Below are 25,860 nucleotides of genomic sequence, written 5' to 3'. Positions count from 1 at the left end.
TGAAGTTCATCACGCATGTCATAAGTGGAAGCGTGTTAGGAAGTTTGGCATCTAATTGTAATTTACTCATAATTTATCCTAACGATAAAAAACGCTTACTAAACACACAGATATAGCTTGATCAACCTAGAGAAGAAGATGGAGGGAGTATAGATGATGAAATTGAGAGAAAATGGAAATGACGGATGCCAGATTAAGCAAAATCGAAGGGATGAGTGCAGAGGCACAATCTACAATTTTTTTTTTGCAACTTGCCTCTGCACATGGCTGAATCCAAATTAAAATTTTCACTTTGGAACGAATGATTTTGCGCAACGAACAAGGCCTTCGTCACACAAATATCCTTTGAGCGACTAACATGGTCTTCGTCACGCAAATGTCATTTGCGCGACATAAAAATAAACATTCGTCACGCAAGTTTACCATTTTTTTTATTTAATTTCCTTTACAATTTATTCTTTTCAACAAATTGTGCGACGAAAACATGTATCGTCGCGCAATGCATATTTTTTTAATTTTTTTTTATGTTTTTCTGCTTTATTTGTATGTATTGTAAATTTTTATTTTATTATAAACCAAAAACTCAAACCTAATTAAACATTAAATTAATTAACAAAACTAATTTACTATCCCATATAGAAATTATAATGAATGTAAATATTAATACTCATCCACATAACATATATTAATTAATTAAATTAAATATAAAGTCCACAAAATCTTATTTAAACTAAAAGTAAAAAAAAAAAAACAAAAAAAAAAAAAACCCAACCCTCATCAACTTCAATCCTCCCTCGCCTGCAACACATCAAACTTCCACTACCAACTCTACTTTGAAAAGCCCATCCACATAAATCCGTTGCTTCTCATCAGTTTCATCAACATCCCAATGAACCTACATTAATGCCAATAATAATAAATTAGTAACTTAAAAAATATTACGTTTAACAAAAATAATTGTTCATTATTTACTACAAACTTACCAATAACTTTCCCAGCATGGACTTCTTCAACTCCTCAGAGACCTTTTTCCAAGACTCAAACTCGGCAAAACAATCCCTTCGCACCAAATTCCCAATGACATACCTAAATTCAGCGTACGCCTCAGCCATATTTTTGCCTTCAAAGTATGGCACTTGCTTTCCTCGATACCTCTTTGATCACACTACAAGTTTCTTTTTGCCAGAACTTTCTCCAAAATAGGCCATTCTTTTTTAAACAAATTTTTTTTGAAAACTGGGGTTCTGAAACTGTGTTTATATAACACTAGGACACCTTTGTGCGACGAACCCATTCGTCGTGCAAATCTCCATTTTCGTCACACAAAATGCGTCATAAATGCGCAATAAATGGGAAAGTTTGAACGCATTATGACCGTGCTTTGCACGACAAACATATGATATTTGTGGCGCAAAGCTGTCTTATGTGACGAAAGTAGCGTCACACAATATATTGCTCGATGAATGAAATAATTGTAATTGTAAAGTTTACGTAAGCATAGATATCTATGTTTAAATAAACTTTATAATTACAAACAAATATTTAGAAAATATTTAATACCTTAAATATTTATTCTAAAAATAATTAATACTTTAAATATTTATTCTATAAATAATTAATACCTAAAATATTATTTTATAAATAATTAATACCTTAAATATTTATTCTATAAATAATTAATGCCTTAATCCAGACAATTATTTTCAGTATAAGTATGATATTCATTGAAGATTGAAAACACATATCAACTGAGGATAGGGTGCTTACATTAGGTCTCAATAAAAAAACCCCAACAGGAATTGAAACCTAATTAAGTCCAAATACATAAGTTATAAAAAAAAAAAATAATAAAATAAAAAAAAACCTTAAATCTAAATATTGTCATACAAAATATAAATTTAAAACTACTATTTGGATGGTCCTGGTCCATTTCTGAAGACTTCATAACACCACTGATTGTAACCTCCTTCCAAAGCATCATCCATCAACTTCATCAATTATTCGTTCGTATCATCATCAATAGTATACTTACATTGTTACACATATATGCAAATAATTAATTCCAACATATAACTAAAATTTTCACAAACTTAATTATTGATCCATCAACAATATACTTACTAATAGTTTATCCATCACAGTCCTCTTCACATTCCCGAGCACATCTTCCCAAGAACGCCACTCAACAATGGGACAATTATTCCCCATGGCTACAGCAATCGCATGCGCAAACTCAAAATGTTCCCTCAAATCATGCGGGTTGCTGTCACGCACACTCTTATCCTTGTTTTTATCCGCCATCCCAGCACGAGAATAAGGAGAACATAATTGTGAAGAAGAAGGACAGCAGAAGCACATATTTATAGGAAGGTTAGGACCTTTGCGCGACGAAGGCTTTGTCGCACAAACATTTGTATTAAATGCGGTATTGATTCCTCTAATTCACATGCAGTAAATGGTTAAAACTAATAAGACGCGAGGTTGGGCAAATGCAGCCTTTTCGTCACGTAAGTTTTTCACGCCAAACAAAATATCCCTGCATTTTCTTGCTGACTTTACGCGACACCAACGAGTATTCGTCGTGCTAAGTATTCTTGCATGACGAATATCTTTGTCACGCAATTTTTTTTCCCTATCTTTTCTATTTTGCGCGACAAAATTTTTTTTTCGTCTCGCAAGTACGTCTTGTACGACAAAATATTGTTCGTCGTGCAAGCTATCTTTCTACTAGTGTAATGTTTGGCTTATGAATTTAAGTGCTTGTGATGCTCTTGAAACAGAATTAATCAAATTATGCCAATTTATAAATAAATAATCATGGTATGATTGAGAATCTCGATGATGAGTATGACCAGGGATGATGAAGATAATCGAAAGTAACTAACACCTCTATTGATTACTACTATATCATATTAACAATACGTTAATATATATAGTTATAAGAAAGCGCAAAAAGGAACTTGTAGCTGTTAAGAGTACTTATTCATACACCCAATGTCCTTGTTAAGTTTGAATCCCGCCTCCCTTAATGTCGCTCAATTTAGAAGATTAAAAAACGCATAGATTGGACAATTGGAACATATATATACAAATGAAAGAAAATAGTAGGGTTTTGGTTCTCTTGAATCTCTTCCCTTAATTTAAGAGACATGCAACAACAAGAGCATCAAAAAAGCAAAAACCGTTCCACATCACAATAATATGATACATACACACACACACACACACATTAGAATTTGCATGCATGTGATGTGAATTTAGATGGATGCATGCACTAAAGAATTTGTCATATACACATATATACGTACACTGTGCACATGCGTGCAGTTTCTATATATTTATATCATATACATATATATCATATGTGCCAAATTTTAATTTGATTGGCCCCTACTACTTATATGGATATCCGATTGAAAGATTAACAAAATAACAAACTAGTATGTTTGTTTTTCTGTTTGAAGTATTATATGTTGGGGTGAAAAACTTAAGAGTACACAACTCTAACACAAGTGTTGGATAGACAATACAAGTAAACAAATTACTTGTATTACACAAACAAATATTACAACACTCTTAAAGGACACTCTTAGGAAGCTATGACACTCACTCACTTTCTAGAGACAAACTCTAGAGCACTCACACTCTTACAAGACTATTCTTTCTTCTCACTCTCACTTGCTTGCTTGCTTACAAGCTTGCTTAGTTGGTTGCTTAGCACCACACCCATATTTATAGGGCATGTTTGCCGACTTTAAACATGCTAGAACTCTCTAGCTACTTATCATGAATTGCACCATCACCGACATAGGCTTTGCAATATCCATACAATACTACAAGCTGCTAGAACCTTCTAGTTTATTATGCATGCACACCTGACTTTATCATGCAAATTTGAACTAGAATGGTCTAGTTCATTTGCAGCTGGACAAAGCCTTCTAGAAGCTTCTACCTTCCAAGCTTGCTGCTTGTACTTGCTAGACTTTTCTAGGATCCAAACACCAACTGGGCTGGTGTTGATCTTCAACACTCCCCTTCAACACCAGCTCATTCTTTCCTCCATGCTGAGTTGACGACGAAGCTTTTTCTTGAACACTCATTTGCATGATATGGGTTTCACATCTCTTCGCTTTGGCACTAGATTCCAAGCTTGATTTAGCTCGACTGTAGTGATCTCTTCTCCCAACTTTAAGCCACTCAGGTTTAATTGTTTCTTTTTCTATGGCTGTGTTGGCATATTTAGGATTTTGCTTCCTAATTCTTGTTGACCTCCTTAGTTGTGATTGTGGAGTTGATACTTCCACTTCACTAGGTCTATCTTCTTCTGGTTGTTGATATATGTCAGCTTGGCAAGGGTTTTGGGGCACTGCTTGCTCAACATCATCACCATCAAGCGAATCTTCAGACTCATCTGGTCTCGACTGGATTCGAACAATTTGCTCCCCCATCTTTTGTTGCAACTTATCTTCTATCTCTCTTGAATTAGGCAACGCCTCCTTTTCTGAGGACCACCAAGAAGATGCTTCATCAAACACCACATCTCGTGATGTGTAACACCTTCCATTCGTAGGATCACAACATTTCCACCCTTTTCTTTGGCTGTCGTATCCCACAAAGATACATCGGACTGCCTTCTTGTCAAACTTGCTACGTAAATGACTTGGAACAAATACGTAGCACACACAGCCAAAAACTCGAAAGTAACTAACTGTAGGTTTCATATCCCACAGTTTCTCAAAGGGTGAGACAAATTCTAACCTAGGTTGAGGAAGCCTGTTGATCACATAAGCTGCAGTTCTTATTGCTTCGGCCCAAAACCTTCCTGGTACATTCTTGGCATGGAGTATACTTCGACATATTTCTGCAAGATGCCGGTTCTTTTTTTCTGCTACGCCATTCTGTTGTGGCGTATTGGCACAGGTGAACTGGTGACGTATTTTACATTCTTGTAGATACTGGGAAAACTTATTCGAGGTATATTCTCATCCATTATCTGTGCGTATGCAACGGATCTTCTTTCCTACTTCTCCTTCAATTGTCTCCTTAAACTCTTTAAATTTTGAAAATGTTTCAGATTTTTCTTTCATAAAGAAAACCCACACATACCTCGAGAAGTCATCAATGAACGTCACCATGTACCGCATCCCACTTATCGATGGTTGCTTGACGGGCCCGAACACATCAGAATGAACCAACTCCAACGCCTCTTTCGCTTTAAACTTCGACTCCTTGTATGGTAGTTGATGTGCTTTACCATACTGGCATCCTGCACAAACCGTGTCTGTTCTCACGTCAAGCTGAGGTAGCCCCTTAAGCATTGCCTTCTTCATCATCACATTTAGCTTGTGATAGCTAACGTGTCCCAATCTCATGTGCCATAAATCTGTTGTCTCGTTCTTCCTTGTCTTGTCTATGTATGCAGTTTCTGCTGACATTACATAGACTGACTGCAGTCGCCGTCCCTAAGATCTTGAGGTGTCGATACACCTTCACATCTCGTGGACCAAACAAGACATAATTTCCCAATGACGTCAGTTGCGACACTGAAAGCAGATTTTTCTTCATACCTGGAACATGGTAGACATCTTGAAGCGGCACATGGTTAGTGTTGTATCGGGGCTCAATTACTGTTTTACCGATGTAAGCAATCGGTAGCCTCGAGTCATTAGCCGTCACCACTAAGCGGCTTCCTTTGTACTCAGTCAGACTTTGTAACTTTTTCTCATCACCTGTCATATGGTTTGAGCAGCCTGAATCCACGATCCAATCATTCTGGTAGTCAATTGACTCCAGACTTGTTGCTATGAGAGCTGACTCTTTCTTCTCTATAGCAATAGATGATTCACCGTCCCATTCTTCCTCCAGGGCTAGAGACAAAATGACGTCCCAATCATCTTCACTTTTCTTCTCTGAGTTGGCGACGTTACTTTCTGCAGGCCTTTTGAACCAGCAATCCTTCGCCATGTGGCCATTCTTTCCACAATTGTAACACTTGCCCTCAAATCTTTTATTATTCTGGGACTGACCACGGTTGCCGTGATACTTTGGAGCTCCCCCTGGCCGAGAACTCCCTCCTCCTTGATGACCTTTTTCCTTGTCACCATTTCTTTTAAATCCACCACCAGCACGCTACTTAAAGCTGCCTTTACTTTTGGTGTAGAGTGCTTCCTCCTCACCTTTTAATGAGACCCCTCCCATTTGCTTTGCCAAAGCTTCTTGATCGGCAAGCAAATTCTCGAACTCAACAAGTGATGGTTGGGTTGGCCATCCTTGTACAGCGGCAACGAAGCCTCGATATTCGGGTCTCAATCCATGGATAATTATTCTTTTTATCCTGGATTCTACAATGGCAGCACTAGGATCTAATTCAGAAATTTCACGGCATATAGACTTTACCTTGTGGAAATACTACGCAATCGTCATGTCCCTTTGGGCCACTGATAACAACTCATTCTCGAGAAGCTGCAGTCTTGCATCGTTCCTCTTTGAAAAGAGTGTGGCGAAGGTGTCTCATGCTTCTTTTGGTGTCTTGGCCTTCTGTATGTGCTCTAACATGTCATCTTCAACTGTGGTTTTTAAGGCAAACATGGCCTTACCTGCCTTGATCTTCCACTTCCTCAAAGCGCCGCTAGTGTCTTCTTCTGGCTGCGTAACTTCATTACCGCCGACGACATCCCAAAGATCTTGGCCTTGTAGGTAAGACTCTATACACGTCGTCCACGTGTTGTAAATTTTGTTGTTCAACTTCTTGATTCCTCCAACAACTTGAAGGTCTCCCATCGTGTCGGTAGAGCTTCGATAAGCCAAACAAGATTAACGAATAATCTTGCGAAGTACTAAACTTCTCACGATTCTCAAAAGCTTTAATAGAGACGGTCCCTGATCGTACCGCTCTGATACCAATTGTTGGGTTGAAAAACTTAGAGTACACAACTCTAACACAAGTGTTGGATAGACAATACAAGTAAACAAATTACTTGTATTACACAAACAAATATTACAACACTCTTAAAGGACACTCTTAGGAAGCTATGACACTCACTCACTTTCTAGAGACAAACTCTAGAGCACTCACACTCTTACAAGACTATTATTTCTTCTCACTCTCACTTGCTTGCTTGCTTACAAGCTTGCTTAGTTGGTTGCTTAGCACCACACCCATATTTATAGGGCATGTTTGCCGACTTTAAACATGCTAGAACTCTCTAGCTACTTATCATGCATTGCACCATCACCGACATAGGCTTTGCAATATCCATACAACACTACAAGCTGCTAGAACCTTCTAGCTTATTATGCATGCACACCTGACTTTATCATGCAAATTTGAACTAGAATGGTCTAGTTCATTTGCAGCTGGACAAAGCCTTCTAGAAGCTTCTACCTTCCAAGCTTGCTGCTTGTACTTGCTAGACTTTTCTAGGATCCAAACACCAAATGGGCTGGTGTTGATCTTCAACATTATATTCTTTAAATAATAGAAACAAAAAGAAACTCGTCACCAAATTTGAATTTAGTGCTCTCTGCAGCCTTGAGGAGGAGAGAGGAGGACCGGAGGACCGGAGGACCGGAGGAGGCATCTGATGCACGTGGAATGGCGGCTATACCGGCATACTGCTACAGTAGAATCTGCCTCCTCCGCTGGCAGCCCATCGCTGTCGACGCCCAACATTTCCACCCCAAAACAGTCCGCTTGGTTGGCTGACGCTTATTACCCTCCAAAATACGTACACCCACTCTCCTTTCTACGTGTTGTGGGGCCCCTCTTGTCCCTTTTCTCCTAGACCACCCCACGACTCTCCGTTTTCCCTTCGTCAGCTTCCCCCTTCCTCCGTGGGTCCCACCCTCCCTCCTAACACGGGCCGCCACTCAAAACTCCCGCCTCCACCCCCTATATAAAGCCCTCCAAACCTACTCCTCAGTCTCATTGCACCAAACACACTCCTCTCTCTCTCCTCTTCCCCTCACTGCCTTCTCCTCTCTGTTTATATCCAACACGCAACAAAAGTAGCTTCATTTCAAATTAACTTACAGCCTCGCCACTCCCAAATCCAGTCTTCAAATGGCTGTCGACTCCTCACTCTCTCCCCTCGGCCCACCGGCCTGCGACAAGGACGCCAAAGCGTTACAGTTCATTGAAGAAACTACCCGGAACGCCGACGCCGTCCAAGAGCAGGTGCTGTCCGAGATACTAGCTCGAAACGCCCAGACAGAGTACCTTAAACGTTTCAAACTCGGCGGCGCCACCGACCGCAAAACTTTCAAGTCCAAACTCCCCGTGATTACCTACGAGGATCTCCAGCCCGAAATCCAACGCATCGCCAATGGTGATCGCTCCCCCATATTGTCAGCTCATCCCATCTCAGAATTCCTCACCAGGTAATTGATTAACTAAATCACAAACTAATCACTCACCCCTATTAATTTTGTTCACAAAATTATTTGAATTAAATTCATTTTGTTGACTTTTTTTTATTTTTTTTTATTTTATGGAAAATTACAGTTCTGGGACTTCAGCTGGAGAGAGGAAGCTGATGCCAACAATTCAGGAAGAATTGGATCGTCGCCAATTATTATACAGCCTTCTCATGCCCGTCATGAACCTGTAAGTATTTTAAAGATAGTTATTTGATTAAAATACGCGTTTAAATTTGTTTAATTATTTAATTAAAATATCATTTTCTAATAAACTTTTAATTTTTTTAATGGAACAGTTGCGTGCCCGGTCTGGACAAAGGAAAGGGCCTATACTTTCTGTTCGTAAAGTCCGAAACAAAGACGCCGGGCGGGCTTTTGGCCCGACCCGTTCTCACCAGCTACTACAAAAGCGAGCACTTCAAGACGCGCCCGTACGACCCGTACAACGTGTACACGAGTCCCAATGATGCAATCCTTTGCCCGGACTCCTTCCAAAGCATGTACGCCCAAATGCTCTGCGGCCTTCTCGAGCGCGAAAAAGTCCTCCGCCTCGGCGCCGTTTTCGCGTCCGGTCTCCTCCGCGCAATACGGTTCCTGCAGCTTAACTGGCAACAGCTGGCGGAAGACATTCGGACCGGGACTCTCAGCTCTAAAATAACTGACTCGGATTTGAAATCCTGCATAGGCAGGATCTTAAAACCCGACCCGGAGTTGGCGGATTTCATGTCCAAACAGTGCGGAAACGAAAATTGGGATGGGATTTTGACCCGGATATGGCCAAACACGAAATATCTGGATGTGATAGTGACGGGCGCGATGGCGCAGTACATTCCGACGCTGGATTACTACAGCGGCGGATTGCCGATGGCATGTACGATGTACGCATCGTCGGAGTGTTATTTCGGACTCAACCTCAACCCGATGTGCAAGCCTTCTGAAGTTTCCTACACGATAATGCCAAACATGGCCTATTTTGAGTTCCTTCCCTACGAGCCAAACTCGGTGAGTGGCGGCGGCGAGTCGGGAACCAGACTCGTTGACCTCGTCAACGTCGAGGTCGGAAGAGAGTACGAGCTGGTGATCACCACCTATGCCGGGCTTCACCGGTACAGAGTCGGCGACATCCTCCGAGTCACCGGGTTCCACAACTCGGCCCCGCAGTTCCACTTCGTGAGGAGGAAGAACGTTTTGCTCAGTATTGACTCGGACAAGACCGACGAGGCAGAGTTGCAACTCGCCGTCGACAACGCCTCCAAGCGCCTCCAGAAATTCAGCGCTAGCGTGGTGGAGTACACAAGCTACGCCGACACGACGACAATCCCGGGGCACTATGTGATCTACTGGGAACTTCTCGTGAAGGACTCGGCTAACTCGGAGGGCGAGTCGTTCGACTCGACGATGGACCAATGCTGCCTGGCAATGGAGGAATCGCTTAACTCGGTGTACCGGCAAGGTCGAGTGGCGGACAACTCGATCGGGCCGCTGGAGATACGCGTGGTGAAGAGTGGCACATTCGAGGAGTTAATGGACTACGCGATCTCGAGAGGCGCGTCGATTAACCAGTACAAGGTGCCGCGGTGTGTGAATTTTACCCCAATCATGGAGTTACTAGACTCCAGGGTAATTTCCAAGCATTTCAGCCCATCTTTACCACACTGGACGCCTGAAAGGAAGATGCGATAAATAATAAGTCAACGAGGTGGTGAACGTTAGTCTTCTATATAAATTTCTTTTCTTTTTTTAGTTTGGGATAATTTATGGGTTAGGACTTTTTATTTTATTTTTTTAGATAAATGGAGAAAAAATTGTAAGCGGCTTTTTTGTGATGGGGTTCAATTCGCAATTGAGTTGTGCAAAGAATGTAAATGAATGGTTGCTTTCATAGTCAGCGGCTTTTTGATCATCGTCCATTCAATGAATGACATGACATAATTGCAAAGCTACCCAACTTATCCTCCTTTTCTTGCCAACATAGAAGTCCATAGCAAAAAAGGTAAAAGGGTGTTTGATGGGTTTGGTACTTTGGTTCAAGAAAACACAAGGATTAAGACAATTATCAGGATCCATTAATCACCGTTTCCATTTTACATTTCATTTTTTTTTATTTTTTGTATAAATGGAAGAAAGAATGTGGAAGAGACGTTCAAAAATTAAAGAATGAATGACTGTGAAAGAAATATATATTGAATGATGAACAACATTAACACACTCTATTCATCTCACCCATAGTGTCAAAAGCTATTCAACAATTGAAAGAGTATGTGAGATGTACAATTAGGTGTGTGAAAGTCATCAGCCTTAAATGTAACATTTTCTAGTAAGCCAAATACTTGTCATGATGCCACCGTGCCAACTTCGCTTCACTTGTACAATACAAAATTTGTATTTTTTGGATTTTGTATGAAGACGAGTGTCAAGTATGATTAATTTTTTATTTTTTTTTTTTTTTTAAGAAGCACTAATTCATATCTCAAATTTTAAAATCTTAATCAATGTGATCACATTGTATTAGTTTAGTTTACAATTTTGTCGAATTATGAATTATTATTTATTTACAAACAATAACCAACTAATATGTAATGTTTCGCATTAGTTAATATTAAAATGTTAAGATAACATAGTTTTAAAATTATTTGAATGCCTAAACCCTAAACCCATTGAAATAATTATGACGTTCCTATGTTCTCATTTCCATTGCTGCATAATTACTGAGCACCGAGGTTTCAATTATTTATGTACAGCTTTATATCTTTTTACATTCTCTGCACCGACAAGATAAAAAGTTACCGATGGTGACCCAAAAGCAGCTCCGTACTTTTACCAACGTCGATCCTTGGTCGAATTCGGTTGGCAAATTATGAACAAACACGCATCATATGTAAAACATGCAACTTCATCTTTACGCAATTTTCTTTTATTAGTTGAAATTCTCTTAAAAAGTAAATTGCGTCACATTTTGATTAAGAAGTCTATATAATAAAGATTTTTTTACACAAGAACCATTTCTATTGATTTCAAATATCAGGAATCAAAATGAAGAGTTATACTAATCTTGAGAACTATTTTGGCTAAAAAGCATATGTAAAACATTCAACTTCATCATTATACAATTTTCTCCTGTAAGTTGAAAGTTCTATAAAAAAAGTAACTTGCATCACATGTTTTTTTTTTTTTTTTTTTTTTACGGAAGACCCTATGACTATGTACAAAGAATGGATAAAAATAATTAAGACCCACAATTGGGGAGACACGAGTCCATTTGACTTTGGTAAGCACTAGTGATCTCCGATTCTATCTATTTGTATCAAATTCAAATGAAATTATCAACATAATTATACTACTAGTTGACCCGTTTTAATTTGCTACCTTAAACCCTAAGAGCTTAGCCACAAGAATCTTATCAACACAATCGTTCAAAATTAGAACAAAGGAAGCAAACGAGATAATATAAAAAGCATTGAAAGTATAATTTAGATAAAAAGGTATGATGAATTGTCAACGACCGATTTATGTTGTTTGCTGGTAAGTGGCAAATTAATCACTAACTTTACCAACGTTTGACAAAGTAGGCCTCCTCAAGGGAGTGTAAATCTCAAATCGGAGAGTTAAAGCCTAGCATAAACAATCGGGTTAGATCCATGTTCTAATACAATAGGATTAGAGTAGACTATCCATGCGTTGGACCCAACAACCATACTGCATGCTCCAAAATGTAACTAAAATATAGAGTAAAGGAGAAATTAGGTTCATACGGCACTATGATTTTTCAGGGTCAGAATAAGGCGAATCGAAATACTATTATCTCAGAAGTCTAGTCATGGACTTAACAGCTTCCACAGCAAAGATGTACAGACCGATCAACAATGCCACCATCGTGTTCTAGAGCGGTGGATGTAATTGATGATTTCGCTAAGATTGACCATGCTTGTTCCGCAATATACGGAAACCTGATCTAGTATGGAATCAGTAAGGTTTCCAATATTCTTGGACTTCCTACAATATAGGGATTGGCGTACGCCATAAGTAATCTAACTCCTAAGAGGATGTAATATCTACTCCTAGATATCCTTTGGGATTCTCCTACTTTAATATGGATTTCATATCCTAAAATTTCTCTATCATGACTAGTATAAAAACACCTTTCTAGGGTTCATCTTTGGGTACGCAATTATCACATACTTGTTCTTTAGCTTATTGCTTGGGTCTCATAATATTACTTACTAACTTGATTATTGAAGAGCCTTTGGTCGACACCCTCTGGCCCTTGGACGCTTAAGGTTGTTTGATATTTTACAAGTTAATGAGTTTGTGCATCTCCACCCTTTACAATTGTGTGTGAATTTGGTTCCAACAATTGGTGTTTTCATTGAGAGTAGGGGTGGGCACGGTGCGGTTCGGTGCGGTTCCACCCCTAAATTGGAACCGGAACCGAAATATATTAACGGTTCGATTCGGTGCGGTTCCACTTAAATTTATGACTAGAACATTACGGTTCGGTCTACACCGGTTCCGATTCGGTTCTTGCCGGTTTACGGTTCCTAATAATAAATTATTTGAACACCAAATCATTATGCATTCAAATACATCTTCTAAAACTGATTACATAAAGTTGCATACAACACATCTTTTTTAATGCAAATGTCTTTGGTAGTGGCACCAAGTCAACAAAAAGAGACTACTAAAATACATATGCACTGGTCAATCAGTCAACAAACAAAAAAATGATGAAACAAATTGCAAGTTTTCAGACTTCAAAGAGCAAGCAAGAAGCAGCAGCTCCTGTACATAATTTTTCAACCTATTATACCATGACATGTGTGTGTATATATAATTTATTTATTTATTATTAATAAAACGGTTCGGTTCGGTTCGGCCGGTTCTTGGTCATTCGAAACCGGAACCGGAACCGGTTTGAACGGTTCGGTTCGGTTTTTCACTCAAAGTTGACTTTTCCGGTCAACACGGTTTTTTTCGGTTTTTTTTCTTACGGTTCGATGCGGTTTTGCGGTTTGGCGGTTTGGCGGTTTTTATGCCCACCCCTAATTGAGAGTGAACTCATAATCCACCAGACCAAAATCAATCTACCATATGCGTGTCTAAAGAAGAAAGTTTAGTTAACACTAATGTTAACACAGCGACAAGAAACAGTCCACTTCTCGACGACTCCATCACCCTTGCCAAGAAAAATTCACTTCCCAACGTTTTCACTACTCCCGGTATTAGCAATCAGGTCCCTAATGCTGCAACCATTCCAAAGAACGATGATACTCCTACCTGTAACCCCTCTCACCTTGGATCAGATTTGGGAGACTTTGTTGAAGGTCAACACCTCTATTAATAAATTGCAAATAACCTACACGACTTCTTGGTCAAAGAATCATGCAAACTTCATGGACATAGAGAAGTGGATGAAAGCCTTAGGAAACTCCAGCGAGACTACTTTATAAACCCAGATTCCTATCGTCAATTATGGGAATTTAAGTACCATAACCTCATAACAGCAACCAATCATGCCAACCTTCATTCTGACCCCATCATAAATTGCTGATCCAAACACGAGCGCCCCGCACAATGGCTAGATTGTTAATCACTAATCTGCAAGCAGGATTTAAGTTTGACGTTAGTTTGATCCCTTGGACACTGCACGAGCGCCTTACATAGACTTTGTCATCTGAACTTTGATGACGCAGAGTCATTAAAAGACCAAGAGCGTTGCTGACCACTGAATCTGGAAAATCCTAGGGATGTGTCAAGGGAAATTCTTTAAGCAACAGATCAAACTCAGATCTTTAAGCAACGATTATTGTTCGGAGGTTAGTTTTTGTTTTCTTTTGGCTTGTGTGCATGGAAAAATGACAACGAGGAGGAATCTCGACATTTGTTGGAGGTGACTCATAGCAGTGCTTCTTTGCTGACAATTGCAAGGTCATCAGAGGTGATGCAATATTTTCCTCGTGATGTTGTTACATTGGTTTTACAACTCGCAAGGTTGTTATCTTTCTTGTTGGTTAGATATTGGTTCGCAAGGTTGTTATCTTTCTTGTTGTTAGATACTCCGTGGTGGTTGGGAAATTGTATTGTATTCATTATGAGCTTGTAATTGTGAGTTTTGTGTATGTGTGTCTGTGTTTTTTTTTTTTTTTTTTTTTTTGGGTGTATGTGACCTTTTGGTTATGTTCAACATGTCTGTCCTATGTATGTCCTTGATGATTTCTCAACAAACTCTTATTACTTCAAAAAATAAAAAATAAAGAATAAAATAAAAAACAACCCTGTTAGCCACAACCACCCGTCATCAGAAACCCCCCTCCTCCTTACTAGGTTTGATTTTGCTTGCATACTTTCAAATCAAAAGTAAAATAAAAATTCATAAACATAGAGAGAAGAGTGAGGAAATGAAAAACCCTAAAACTACCATTGATGGTTCAACCATCAACTTTAACCCCATTCAAAAGGAGAAATTATAAAGTGGTACAGTAATACCACGTCAGTTATAGTACTTCCACTCAAAACTTGCCATTTGTATAATTTTTTAATAGCTAGATTTAAATTCATTAAATACTTTGTTGATAAACAATAAAAAAAATAATTTAAGAAACAAAATTAAAAAAATTTCCTCAGTCGTCCCTGCGTCTTTCCCAGACGCCCAAACTACTACCCCCTCTCTCCCAAACTCCTAAACTGCAACCCACTCTCCCCCTTGTTTTCTAGCACTACCACTTTTTTTTTTAATTTTTTTATGTCAAATTCATCCTAAAAATCAAATTAAGGCAATGGTACTTTGGAATTTTATCTTTAGAATTTGGAGAATTGGATTAGTTGGGTTATTTGATTTTTCTGAGTTTGAATTTCTGGAGCTGTTACTTCTATGGTAGGGAAGCGAATCTCGGGAGGATCTCGTTGAACAATACGAGCACGTAGGTCAAAGACGGCGTTTGCAAAGCAAATAAGAAAAAAATGAAAGGGAGGAGAAAGAAGACAATGAACAGAAGGCCAACTGTGAATGACCAAGATCAATTGATCCCTGAGTATTCGGAGAGGATACTGGTCCATCTAGGATGGCAGCCATGGCAAGTGTGAGAGTGGTGGCTGAAGATTGGGGATTTGCCGTAAGGATGGTTACTAGGTTTTATTATTAATTTCAGTTTTAAGTTTCTAATTTTTTTTTTAATGACGAAAAAAAAAAAGACAAGAAAAAGACATTAAATCCAGGTGTAAACAAAAGTTCATGTGGAAAAATTTGAGTGGAAGTATCACCAGCTGACGTGGTGATACTGTACTACTCCATAATTTCTCCTTCAAAAGCTAGTTCAACAAAACCCTAGACCCGCTCCATCAACATCGACTCAGAAGAATACATGGTGCAAAAGAAAAAAAAAGGGTGGGGGAGAGAAGAGGAGTGGAGGTCGCGACGTTAGGAGGATAAGGTTACTAACAACAATCATTGTGACGGGAACATGGGTGGTACACCACACGTTTTTACAGAAGAGGTGAGACATTTTATTTTTTAAGTTATTAACTTTTTAACACACATATCCCACTATTTGTATAATGACATGTGGTAGATCACCCCGTGCACCGGTCACATTGAAAAATCTCTCGCTAGCAACGGATTTGAGTAGCTGCTAGGCTAGGTTAAGGTGTGTGGGGAGTTTGGAGACAGTGGTCAAAGGCTTTGGTAAGCACTAGATATTTGGGCTTAATTACCAGATTAATTGAAAAATTAATTAAAATTAAAAAAGTCTAAACTCTAATTAAATAATGACACACCCCGACCGAGATCAGGGCATGCTGGCCGTCACGTGGAAGTGACGTAACCATGTGCACATTGCGGAAGCTAATAAATAATAATAAAAGTATGAATAAATAAAAACCAGCTATACACAAGGTATGAACATACATGTGCAAGCGTAAGTGTGGAAACAAAGTTCAGAGCACGAAGACCTAATGCAGTCTGGGAGAAACAACACTACAAAAATACACCCAAAGGTGGTCCTACACTGGTGATAATCTGTCAGATATGTCGAGGAAATCCTCTGGGGAGCCACCAAAAGTGCTAGCCAACTAGAACCTGGAGGGGCGCAAAACAGAAAGTGTGAGTGGGCAAAAACAAAGCTTTTCAAAAACCATTTCATAAACAAGGTTCTAACCCCTCGCTGTAAAACCTGTATACTTCCCAGAAAATATAATATACATATATGTAAATCATGCTCGGAAATATGCCATGTCAAATGCCTCTAAATAGAATGCAAGTGCTCAGGAAATGTCAAATCAATGCCATGTAATCTGTCAGCCGGAGTCATCTAATGTGACCTGTACGGCTGAATCTAGAGCTCAATTCTCCATCTCACTAACTATACCTGCACACGAGTCGGAACCACCTAACGTGGTCTGTACTACAGGACTGGGTGTAATATAAGTATGCTCAAGTGCTATGATCACGTGAAGGCTGGGTGAATAATCACGGGTCACCTACGAGTCGGAACCACCTAAAGTGGTCTGTACGACAACTGTGCACCTAACTTGGATCTAAGATGAGCGTATGGTGCGAGAGGTGAACATCACGTGAAGGACTGTGCCCAACTCTGGGCGGGAGCACTAACACCGGGGGTGCAGGTTATGAGCTCTCTATGCATCTCAAATCACGACTGAACATAAGTATAAACCATACTCACCTGGCACTTACCTGTGCGCCCGGAGCACCAACATACAAATATATATATGCTACTAATAATGCATAAACAAACGGCAAACATAATGCATGGCATGTAAATGTATAAACGTTTCAATTCACTTTCTGGGAAAAACATAAGTATATAGGTATATACGAAAAACCAAAAGCCCACTCACTGATATGTAGAAGGGTCGTAACCCCCTTACCTCGAGTGACCGCGCTCGTCCTCGGGATAAGTCTCACCTATATGCGAAACAACTATAAAAACGTTAATTTTAAAGCACATAACCAACCTTACGAAATAACTTCTCACACAATACTCAAATGGGGTGTATGAATACACCAACGTGATCTACCTCAGAAACATCCCCATATTTTTAGAAAAATTTTCCGACGCCGCATGCGCCCCCACGCGTCGGCCAAGACACGGCCACACGCACCGCCCACGCGCAGGCACGTGGCTGGCACACTGACGGCGTCAGGAATATTCCGTTAACTCTGACGGATTCCGTTAACGCCGTTAGGAATATTCTGTCCAAATTGGCAGAATATTCTGTCATCTTCTCTAGCTAAACTCCGGCGCCGGCGATGGCGCCGGAAAACTGGGAAATTTTCAAAACCTTGTAACTTCTTCGTTTTTCAACCAAATTTCACAGAATTGGTACCAAAATGAAGCTTACAACAAGAGAAACAAATCCATACCACTTTCAAGCACTAAAACCCACAGGATCTCACCGGGAAAACACCACCAACTCCGGCCAAACTTGTAACTCACGATCTCGACGTCCCAAACCTTCAAACGAACCACCCCAAGCCTCCTAAGGACCTCACTTCCAAAAAACACAAGAATTAACGTGTGCATGAACAGTGACCAAATCGGGGGATCGTAGTTCGATGTGAAAACGAAGGTATCCTTACCTGAAATGGGTATGGTTGAACTCCCAAGGACCTCACGAGCACGAATATGTAAATTGTTTCCTCGATCTATGAAGGTTTCAATGGTTTTTGGGTGTGTCCGTACAAGAAGAATAGGAAATGGGAGAGAGAGAGTGCTCGGGACAGGGCAGAGAGAGAGGGTGAGTGTGTGTGGTGTGTCAACCACACAACGAAACAACCATACTAGGGGCAAAACCGTCATTTCACCCCTACGGTACGAAAAGTCCGGGACGGGCTGTCACAAATAACGTGGCAATCTAAGTTAGCTTGTCACATCACATGGTACATAAATGTGGTCTATTTAAATGGTCTCCCTAGCATTTTTCTTAGGACTCAAAAAGCACAACTAAATCCTTTTAAGAGTGTTTTTTTTTTATTTTTTTTTTTTTTTTTTTTTTTTTTATTAATTGATGGGTGTGAAAGAAGGTATATACTTATCCATGAAACACTAAAAAAGAAGGGTAATGCTATGAAGATCAGATTTCTAAACCAAATTTTATAAATCAAATGATGTAAATGTTGATGATTAGATTATTATTCAAGTGTTGATTAACATGCTTATTTTATATTAGTGACACATCATTTGGTTTGCAAATTTGGTTTTAAAATGTAGTCTCCCTAACATTATCTAAAAAAGAATAATCTTATTATAATAAGTCACTCATTTTTATTAGAAGTAATATTTTACACTAATCAGTACTAAAAGAGAAAGAGAAGAGTTTATGTCTGCTCATCCAAAACACAATAAGTTCAACCAATAAAAAAAAAAAAACCTTTAACTATCAGAGCAATGCATCACATACCAAAATTAAATTCCATTCGAGTAAAAGCAACCCATATATATGCATTTGATTTTCAAGGATTTGGATCCTCTCCTGAGCTCAAGGAGAGGATCCTCCTAACCAACATATGTGGACCGTTGAATTTTTATCTAACGGTTACAAACAGGAGCGTTCCTTTAAAGTTATAATAATTATAGCCGTTTAATGAAAATACAACGGCCTATGTGTGTTGGTCAAGAGGATCCTCTCCTTGGGCTTTGGAGAGGATCCAAATTCGATTTTCAAGTTAAAAGTCTTGAGTGTGGCACGAAAAGTTGGAGTAGTATTTTCTCCTCTCCTCTCCTATCACTATCATATCCTATCCCCTCCTCACACTATTATTTTTATCTTATTCTCTATATAAAAAATTCAAAACAAGATGTATACATGACGTAATCGCAACCATTTAAATAAAAAATTATAGAAGAAAAGACAAAATTAGAAAGAGAAAGAATTCTACTTTAGAAAATTTCACAACTTAGACATGTTGAATGAACCATTGATCAAAGTAAATTGATGTAACCACGTCGTAATGGGAGACAACTTGATATGCATGCATAAATATTGCTCCAATTGTAAGGCAAGTGGCAAACTCATCCACAAATTGTCTCCTAAATTCTTGGTAATGGTATGATTTGATTTGATTTGATGCATGGAAAGTAAGGGCACTATATATATAAAGCTGTGGACTTATCTCAAAGGAAGGTAGGCGATCGAGCACTTGTCGAAAAGGTTGTTGCATTACTGTTTACTCAACTTATGAAACATATTTGTGATTGTATTGTGATGGACACGTATATATCCTCTTCACCTTCTTTTTGGGGTCGACGTCGATGGCAACTAGTAACAAAAATATAACAGATAAGTTGCATACGCTGAGTCAATTAGCGCAAGATTAATTTTCTGGCCGTACAATTGTATAAATATTCAGATCGATTTTTGACAGGTCTTGGAAGTTTGTCAGTCTGAATTGTTTCAAATTTTAATTTCCTAACTTCTAATCTTTCAAATTGTTTCACATGTTAGCAAATTTTTCGTTTGACAAGTTCCCTTGTAGAAGTTCAAAATTTTGAATCTTGAGGTTGCAGTCTATTGCTTATATTTTCAAGTTCTTTATGCATGTGCGGAAGTGCGTGTCTAAGTTACTATCTAGTGGTAATATTTTCACATGTAAATAAGAAGTCTTAGTTTCGAATATCATGAATGACGTATTTGATCTTAATTTATTCTCCCATCTTTTAGTGTAAATATACCTCGTCCCATGTAGCCATTAAAATGGCTCACTAAGTGCCACATAGGAGGAAATTACTAAATTAACCTGCCACGTCAGCACATTCCATCTCATTTTGACGGGATAGACAGAATCCTGCCAAAAAAAGAGCGAAAATTGAGTTTCCTAGCAAAATTCTTATATTTTTGTTCTAGAAAAATAATTGAGATTAAATTCGAGTTCCAAAAGGCACACTAAATCATTGATCTGCTATGCAGTAGGCTTTGTGCAATATTCATACCGAAAACAGCTCTTTTACAACGAATCAGTTGCAAACGGTAAAACATTTCATACAAAATCTAAATCAATATCTAACTTGAGCACTTACACTTTTGGGCCAAAACTTTCCTTTTGAAGGCCCAGTTCACAATCATAATCCATATGAAGAAGACCCATTGGTTGTACGGGCTTCACTGTTGGAGGGAAACTGACCTGGGAAGTCAGGGAGCAGAAAAAGGCGGGTAGGCTAAGGCAGCTGTTACGGGTTGACCCGAACTGTTCTGAATGTTGATTCGTTGGTTTATGGTTTTCGTGGTTGGTGTTAGTTCACAGTTAGGAAAGAGCGAGAGAGAGAGAGAGAGAGAGAGAGAGAGAGAGAAAAGGGCAGCGGTGCCGTGGTGGTTGTAATTTCCATGGCGACCCTTCCCTCCTCCGTCTCCTCCTCTTCTCGTCCTCTAATTCCTCTCTGCCGCCCTCGTCCTATCTTCCGCTACGTCACCACAACCACTAACTCCAGAACTAGAAGATTCTCAGCTCTAGTTTTCGCTTCTTCCGCTTCTCCTTTTGATGATCTTAGGCGCCCAATCCGGCCCCCCAAGTCCAAGGTCAGCTGTTTTAACTCTCTCTCTCTCTCTCTCTCTCTCTCTCTCTCTCTCTTTCTCTCTCGTTTAGTTAAATTAGGGTTGAATTTTTTTTCCCTCAAACTTTGTGACGATGAAGAACATGTAGAATTTTAGCTCCAATTAAATTGGTTTCATATTTTTGACCTAGAATTATGATCTAAGAAATGGGAAATTGTGAAAATGTGGACTGAATTGGGAGTGAGTTCAAATGATTGAATATGAATACCGAAGTATTCTTAGTACTTGTTTGGTTTCTGTGATTAGATTGGATTAGATAACTCCCTCGATTCAATCTATATTGAATGAAGAGGTGGATGCCACAAATTTCCTTGCAGTTTAAGGTAGAAGACGATTAGTCACAAGGAAAATTACCCCTTCCAATCCCCATAAAATTGGTAGGATTGGGAGGGATAAGTTTTCCTAGGAAGGAGTGTTAGACACTCATCTTTGATGCATCTTGGTGGTTATACCTAGGAAAAACTAGTTTTGTGTATAATATGACTTTGCAAATTATGTTTTTTTTTCTTCTATTGGGATTGATAATGGCTTCTCTTTTTCACCCCTGTCACACACATTGAAGACGATACTTAAACGACATTGGTAGCATCACAGATGTTATATGCATATGTTAGATATCGATGAATAAGTTGATTTCTTGACAATAACTCCGTCATTTGTGTTATTTGCCCCATTCTTTTAGAAGTCAGTTCTCGCAGATTTGATACAAGAGATAGAACCCTTGAACGTGAGCCTTATTCAGAAAGATGTTCCACCTACTACCGTGGATGCCATGAAAAGGACCATTTCAGGCATGTTGGGCTTACTTCCATCTGATCAATTTCAAGTTCTTATTGAGGCCTTATGGAAACCCCTCTCTAAGTTGTTGGTTTCTTCAATGATGACTGGGTATGTCAATACTATATATCTAATACTACAAGTTATTCCATGCTTCAACACTTTCTTTTCGGCTGTTGAGAGAGAGAGAACTCCACATTCTTATTATTTGGTCATTTTTGATACCGTTGTTTGCTTTCCTCTATTGATGCCTGTTTTTGGTTTCTTCCACATCAATAGTCCAGTTATAAGTTTGGTGTTCATATTATTTTATTCAACTGATAATCAGGTCATAAACTAGTTAAAATTCACATACTTATCAGATCATAAGCTAGTTAAAATTCACATACTATGTGGCTTAAAGTGTACTTTTTCTGTTTGGGAACCGATATCAATCAAAATTTGGGGTGTGCGTACTTTACAAACTATTTTTTTTTTTTTTTTCCTTCTATTTCAGGTATACTCTAAGGAATGCCGAATATAGGCTTTGTCTAGAACGGAATTTTGATCTATGTGAAGACAAGCTTGAAAAACAAACACCAGAAAATGGTAAAGTTGATTTGCAAGGGATGTTGCTTGAAAGTGCAAATATTATCAAATTTCCTGCAAAAGATAAGTTTTCTTCCAATGCTGGAGAAGTTGCTGAAGACTCATTGGAGAATATTGATATTCAAGGCCTTGGTGAAGTGTCTCCTGAGGCTCAACAATATATTCTTCAGTTGCAGGCTCATTTATCTTCTGCCAAAAAGGTATTAAATAGCTTTATATGGAATCTTTCATGGTAGGGAAACTAGTTCAAGTTAATCATTTGTGTTTTTTTGGACTTTGTGATTTATTGAATGGATAGCTCAGCTCATCAGAATTTGATGCCAAAGCATCTAAAGTAACCTTTTGTGCTGTCCCTTTGAGATATGATAAAGTGACACTTGTTAAAGGCACCGTAGGCGTAGCACAAAGCTGTAAAGAAGTGTTATCTATGATTCATCGAAAAGGCCTCAGCAAAGTTGGATTTAAAGATTATATGTTTATCAATTCAAGTGGTTGGGTTTGGAAGTTTTTTAGGGTGTAACTGTATGTAGAATCGTTTGTTAGTGATAAAACTGACGACTTAGTCTTCGGTTGCAGGTAAATAGCCAACTGTTGTGAAGTTCATTTCTTGTCTAAATTGTTCTCAACACGTTATAATATCTGGTAGACATGGCCTTACCAAGGTCATGCCATGTCATTAATAGTACAGAATGGTGAATTGAAGGGTTTGGTTAACATGAAAAGTCATGTCAGTCCCAATCTTGTACCACATAAACAGAAAGTTCTAATTGTTATTTTATGCTCATTGAATTTTCTTCTGATTGAAAATCTTTAGTATTTTTATTGGAGTTTTTTCATTGCAGTTGCCGGAAACAAAAATGTTTGAATCTCTTTTTTTATTTTCAACTTGAGTTTACATTGCATTGATTGAAATTTTCACCACTTTTCTCATTAACTGATGATTTGTTTGTGTTTAAACTCTAAAATTATTATCATGCTACTTTTTCACTTTCTTGAAGGAACTCCATGAAGTCAAGAGGAAAAGTGCTGCTCTTCAAATGCAACAGTTTGTTGGGGAAGAAAAGAATGATTTGCTGGACTATTTGAGATCGTTACAGCCAGAAGAGGTTGCTATTACTTCAACATTGAAAACTTTCTTGATTTGGTATTCGGAATAGTAGGTGAATTTACATTTTTGGTAGTAGATCTTCGTGTATACTGCTACTGACTGGTGCAACTACTGCAGGTTTTACATTATATTTGTTGATTGACTGATGTTAGCTTTTTAATGCTAGTTTTTGTACACCAGTACCATGCTGCAATGAATAGCTATACATGTTTTTGGATTTGGAGCATAAAAAAACTCTCTGTGGACTTTCCCTGCAACATCTTAGATCAACAAAGTTTTCTCCTAATCCCCTTTTTTGATAAGACAGCTTAGGGAAAAAAAAAACAGAGTAAATTTTTAATGGTTGGTCTAACTTCTTTTTTTCTTTTCCTCTCCTATGTACATCCAAACTGGTGCTCACGTACGATTTTTATTCAAGATAATGAGAAATTTAAGGATCATATGACAGCAGTTTCTGATACTTTTGGTTCAACTTGGAAAATGCCAGGTTTATTGCTGACGTTATTTCACTGTACCCAGTTGCATTGCTAACATCATAACACTAATAGTGGAAAACATTCTCATTTACCACTAACTGACATAAACTATTAAATCTTCATCATTCTTTAAACTCCTTCATTTGACCTGAAATCAGTCCGTGAGTGCAATCCTTCACTAACCCCGTTTTTAAACTAATAATGTATGTTGACATGGCAGTCTAATTCATGTCCATGGATGTATAGAGATGATGTGGCTTTTGGTTAACTTTCGGACTCGTTGGAAGTTATCAGGTTACAGTAGCATAATTTTACATTGATATTTCTAAGTTTTCTTAAAAGTATTTAGGTTGTCATAAGGTTAATTATTATTAGATTTCTTTCTCCATGTAACCTTTGCAGTATGGTTGTGCTGTACTCTCAGGTAATAAAGTTTTAGTGTTAGCTTCTTATAGTACCCTGGGTTGGCTCGTCCGAATTGCTATTTTGTTTGTGACTAACGCAATTAACTCTATGAACAGGTAGCTGAGCTATCAGAACCAACGTCCCCTGAACTGAAAGAAATAATCCACTCTGTTATCCATGGTCTACTTGCAACCCTTTCTCCAAAGATGCATTCTAAGGCACCTCCTTCATCCGAGAGTGCCTCAGCTGGAGTAATAAATGGTGAGAGTGAAGATTGTGCTGAACTTGTTGAAAACACTTCACTTCATTTTCAGCCCCTTATTTCATTAACGCGGGACTACCTGGCGCGTCTCCTCTTCTGGTTAGGCCGGCTCCTTACTCTTCTTATTATTATTATGCTAAGTGTCTTCCCCTGTTATATTCCTTTTCTGTTGGGTGCCTGATTCATTGGAAATTGGGAATTTGTCCCTGCAAGTAGTATTTTTGCCTAGCAATTTCCTGGTGGTTTTTTTTATGTCAAGTTTTTCCCAAGCCAATGTACTAATTTTTATCTGCGGCCTCTATTGCTGCCACTCCAAAAAAATCATAAGAGGGCTGCATGAGGACTTTTCTGGAGTCTGCTAGAAACAGCTCCCTTGTATTGTTATTCTTTTGCCCCAATTATTAAGTATCTACTGGTTTTCCAATAGATTCTGTAATAAATTTTGTACTAATCCAGTTTAATCGTTTCCTTAAGGTGCATGCTGTTAGGACACTACCTCAAGGGTCTAGAGTATCGGATGGAGCTGACGGAGCTTCTATCCCTGACAAGCAATGCTGAAAGCGATACCCCTGATGATGATCAAACTGCCTAAGTGTTTGTCTCGCTTCTGTTTAAATGTGCATTCATGTGTACAAAATTTGCATTTTTCAATTTGAAGACACTCAAGCCTGAAAGTAGGAACAAGTGTAGGCCACATACGTATACTCGTAGATGGAAATTTCATTTACGCCCAAACTACATTACTACCGTTATTGTTAAGAATCAGTTATGCCGATGGAAATGTGAAGGAATATATTGCCCAGAAAGAAAGAGGGGGAATTTTATTATTTGTATACTGGAGAAACAGGATTTTCAGGGTTCTGTCTTCTTCTTCTTCTTCTTCTTTATTTTTTATCAAAAAAACAGATAATAAAAATAAAAAAAAAAACAAAACTGTCTTTACCAAAGTTCGCGTAGAATTTGCGTAGAATTTGAATATGCATGACAATCCGGTCACGTTGGTTGTCGGATATATGAAAACAGACACAGCACACATTTCATTTGTTTAAGCTTAACTTGATCTGAAGACGTCTGGTACTTCCAACATGCTAGCAAACCATAAAATGCAAACAAGTTTACCATTTGGAAATATACGCACCCATTAATTATTCAATGTAGATTAAATTTGAAATAAGATGTTTGAGGAAACTAAAAATTAGGAATTACGGATGAGATGGTTCATGAAGCCTCCCAATGTGTTATCAAATCGGATAAATAAATTTAAA

At 38.5% G+C, this 25,860-nt stretch overlaps 2 protein-coding genes across 2 annotated transcripts; both read left to right on the top strand.

The window, feature by feature from the left end:
• The first annotated feature begins 7,923 nt into the window (after positions 1–7,923).
• On the top strand, positions 7,924–10,361 carry LOC137725833 (putative indole-3-acetic acid-amido synthetase GH3.1). The gene is made up of 3 exons (XM_068464636.2): positions 7,924–8,379; positions 8,504–8,605; positions 8,715–10,361. The coding sequence occupies exons 1-3, from the start codon at positions 8,063–8,065 to the stop codon at positions 10,099–10,101; spliced, it is 1,806 nt and encodes a 601-aa protein (XP_068320737.2). The 5' UTR covers positions 7,924–8,062; the 3' UTR covers positions 10,102–10,361.
• A 10,260-nt stretch (positions 10,362–20,621) lies between these two features.
• Positions 20,622–25,422, top strand: LOC137726049 (MAR-binding filament-like protein). Its single transcript, XM_068464909.2, has 6 exons — positions 20,622–20,943; positions 21,662–21,867; positions 22,253–22,544; positions 23,343–23,450; positions 24,450–24,694; positions 25,070–25,422. Exons 1-6 carry the CDS (start codon positions 20,752–20,754, stop codon positions 25,185–25,187), a joined length of 1,161 nt encoding a protein of 386 aa, XP_068321010.2. The 5' UTR covers positions 20,622–20,751; the 3' UTR covers positions 25,188–25,422.
• The last annotated feature ends 438 nt before the right edge of the window (positions 25,423–25,860 follow it).

Source organism: Pyrus communis, chromosome 5, assembly GCF_041283825.1.
Source record: "Pyrus communis isolate YQ-2024b chromosome 5, ASM4128382v1, whole genome shotgun sequence".
Lineage (NCBI taxonomy): Eukaryota > Viridiplantae > Streptophyta > Magnoliopsida > Rosales > Rosaceae > Pyrus > Pyrus communis.
The sequence above is the reverse complement of the archived record's forward strand: the minus strand, read 5'-3'. Positions and strand labels throughout refer to the sequence as shown.

Excerpts from the sequence above, each read along its gene's own strand:
- LOC137725833 (XM_068464636.2), top strand. The coding sequence starts at position 8,063 with ATGGCTGTCGACTCCTCACTCTCTCCCCTCGGCCCACCGGCCTGCGAC. Across the intron at positions 8,380-8,503 it reads ATCTCAGAATTCCTCACCAG|TTCTGGGACTTCAGCTGGAG; the intron begins GTAATTGATTAA and ends GGAAAATTACAG. Across the intron at positions 8,606-8,714 it reads CTCATGCCCGTCATGAACCT|TTGCGTGCCCGGTCTGGACA; the intron begins GTAAGTATTTTA and ends TTAATGGAACAG.
- LOC137726049 (XM_068464909.2), top strand. The coding sequence starts at position 20,752 with ATGGCGACCCTTCCCTCCTCCGTCTCCTCCTCTTCTCGTCCTCTAATT. Across the intron at positions 22,545-23,342 it reads ATTTATCTTCTGCCAAAAAG|GAACTCCATGAAGTCAAGAG; the intron begins GTATTAAATAGC and ends ACTTTCTTGAAG. Across the intron at positions 24,695-25,069 it reads CTGGCGCGTCTCCTCTTCTG|GTGCATGCTGTTAGGACACT; the intron begins GTTAGGCCGGCT and ends CGTTTCCTTAAG.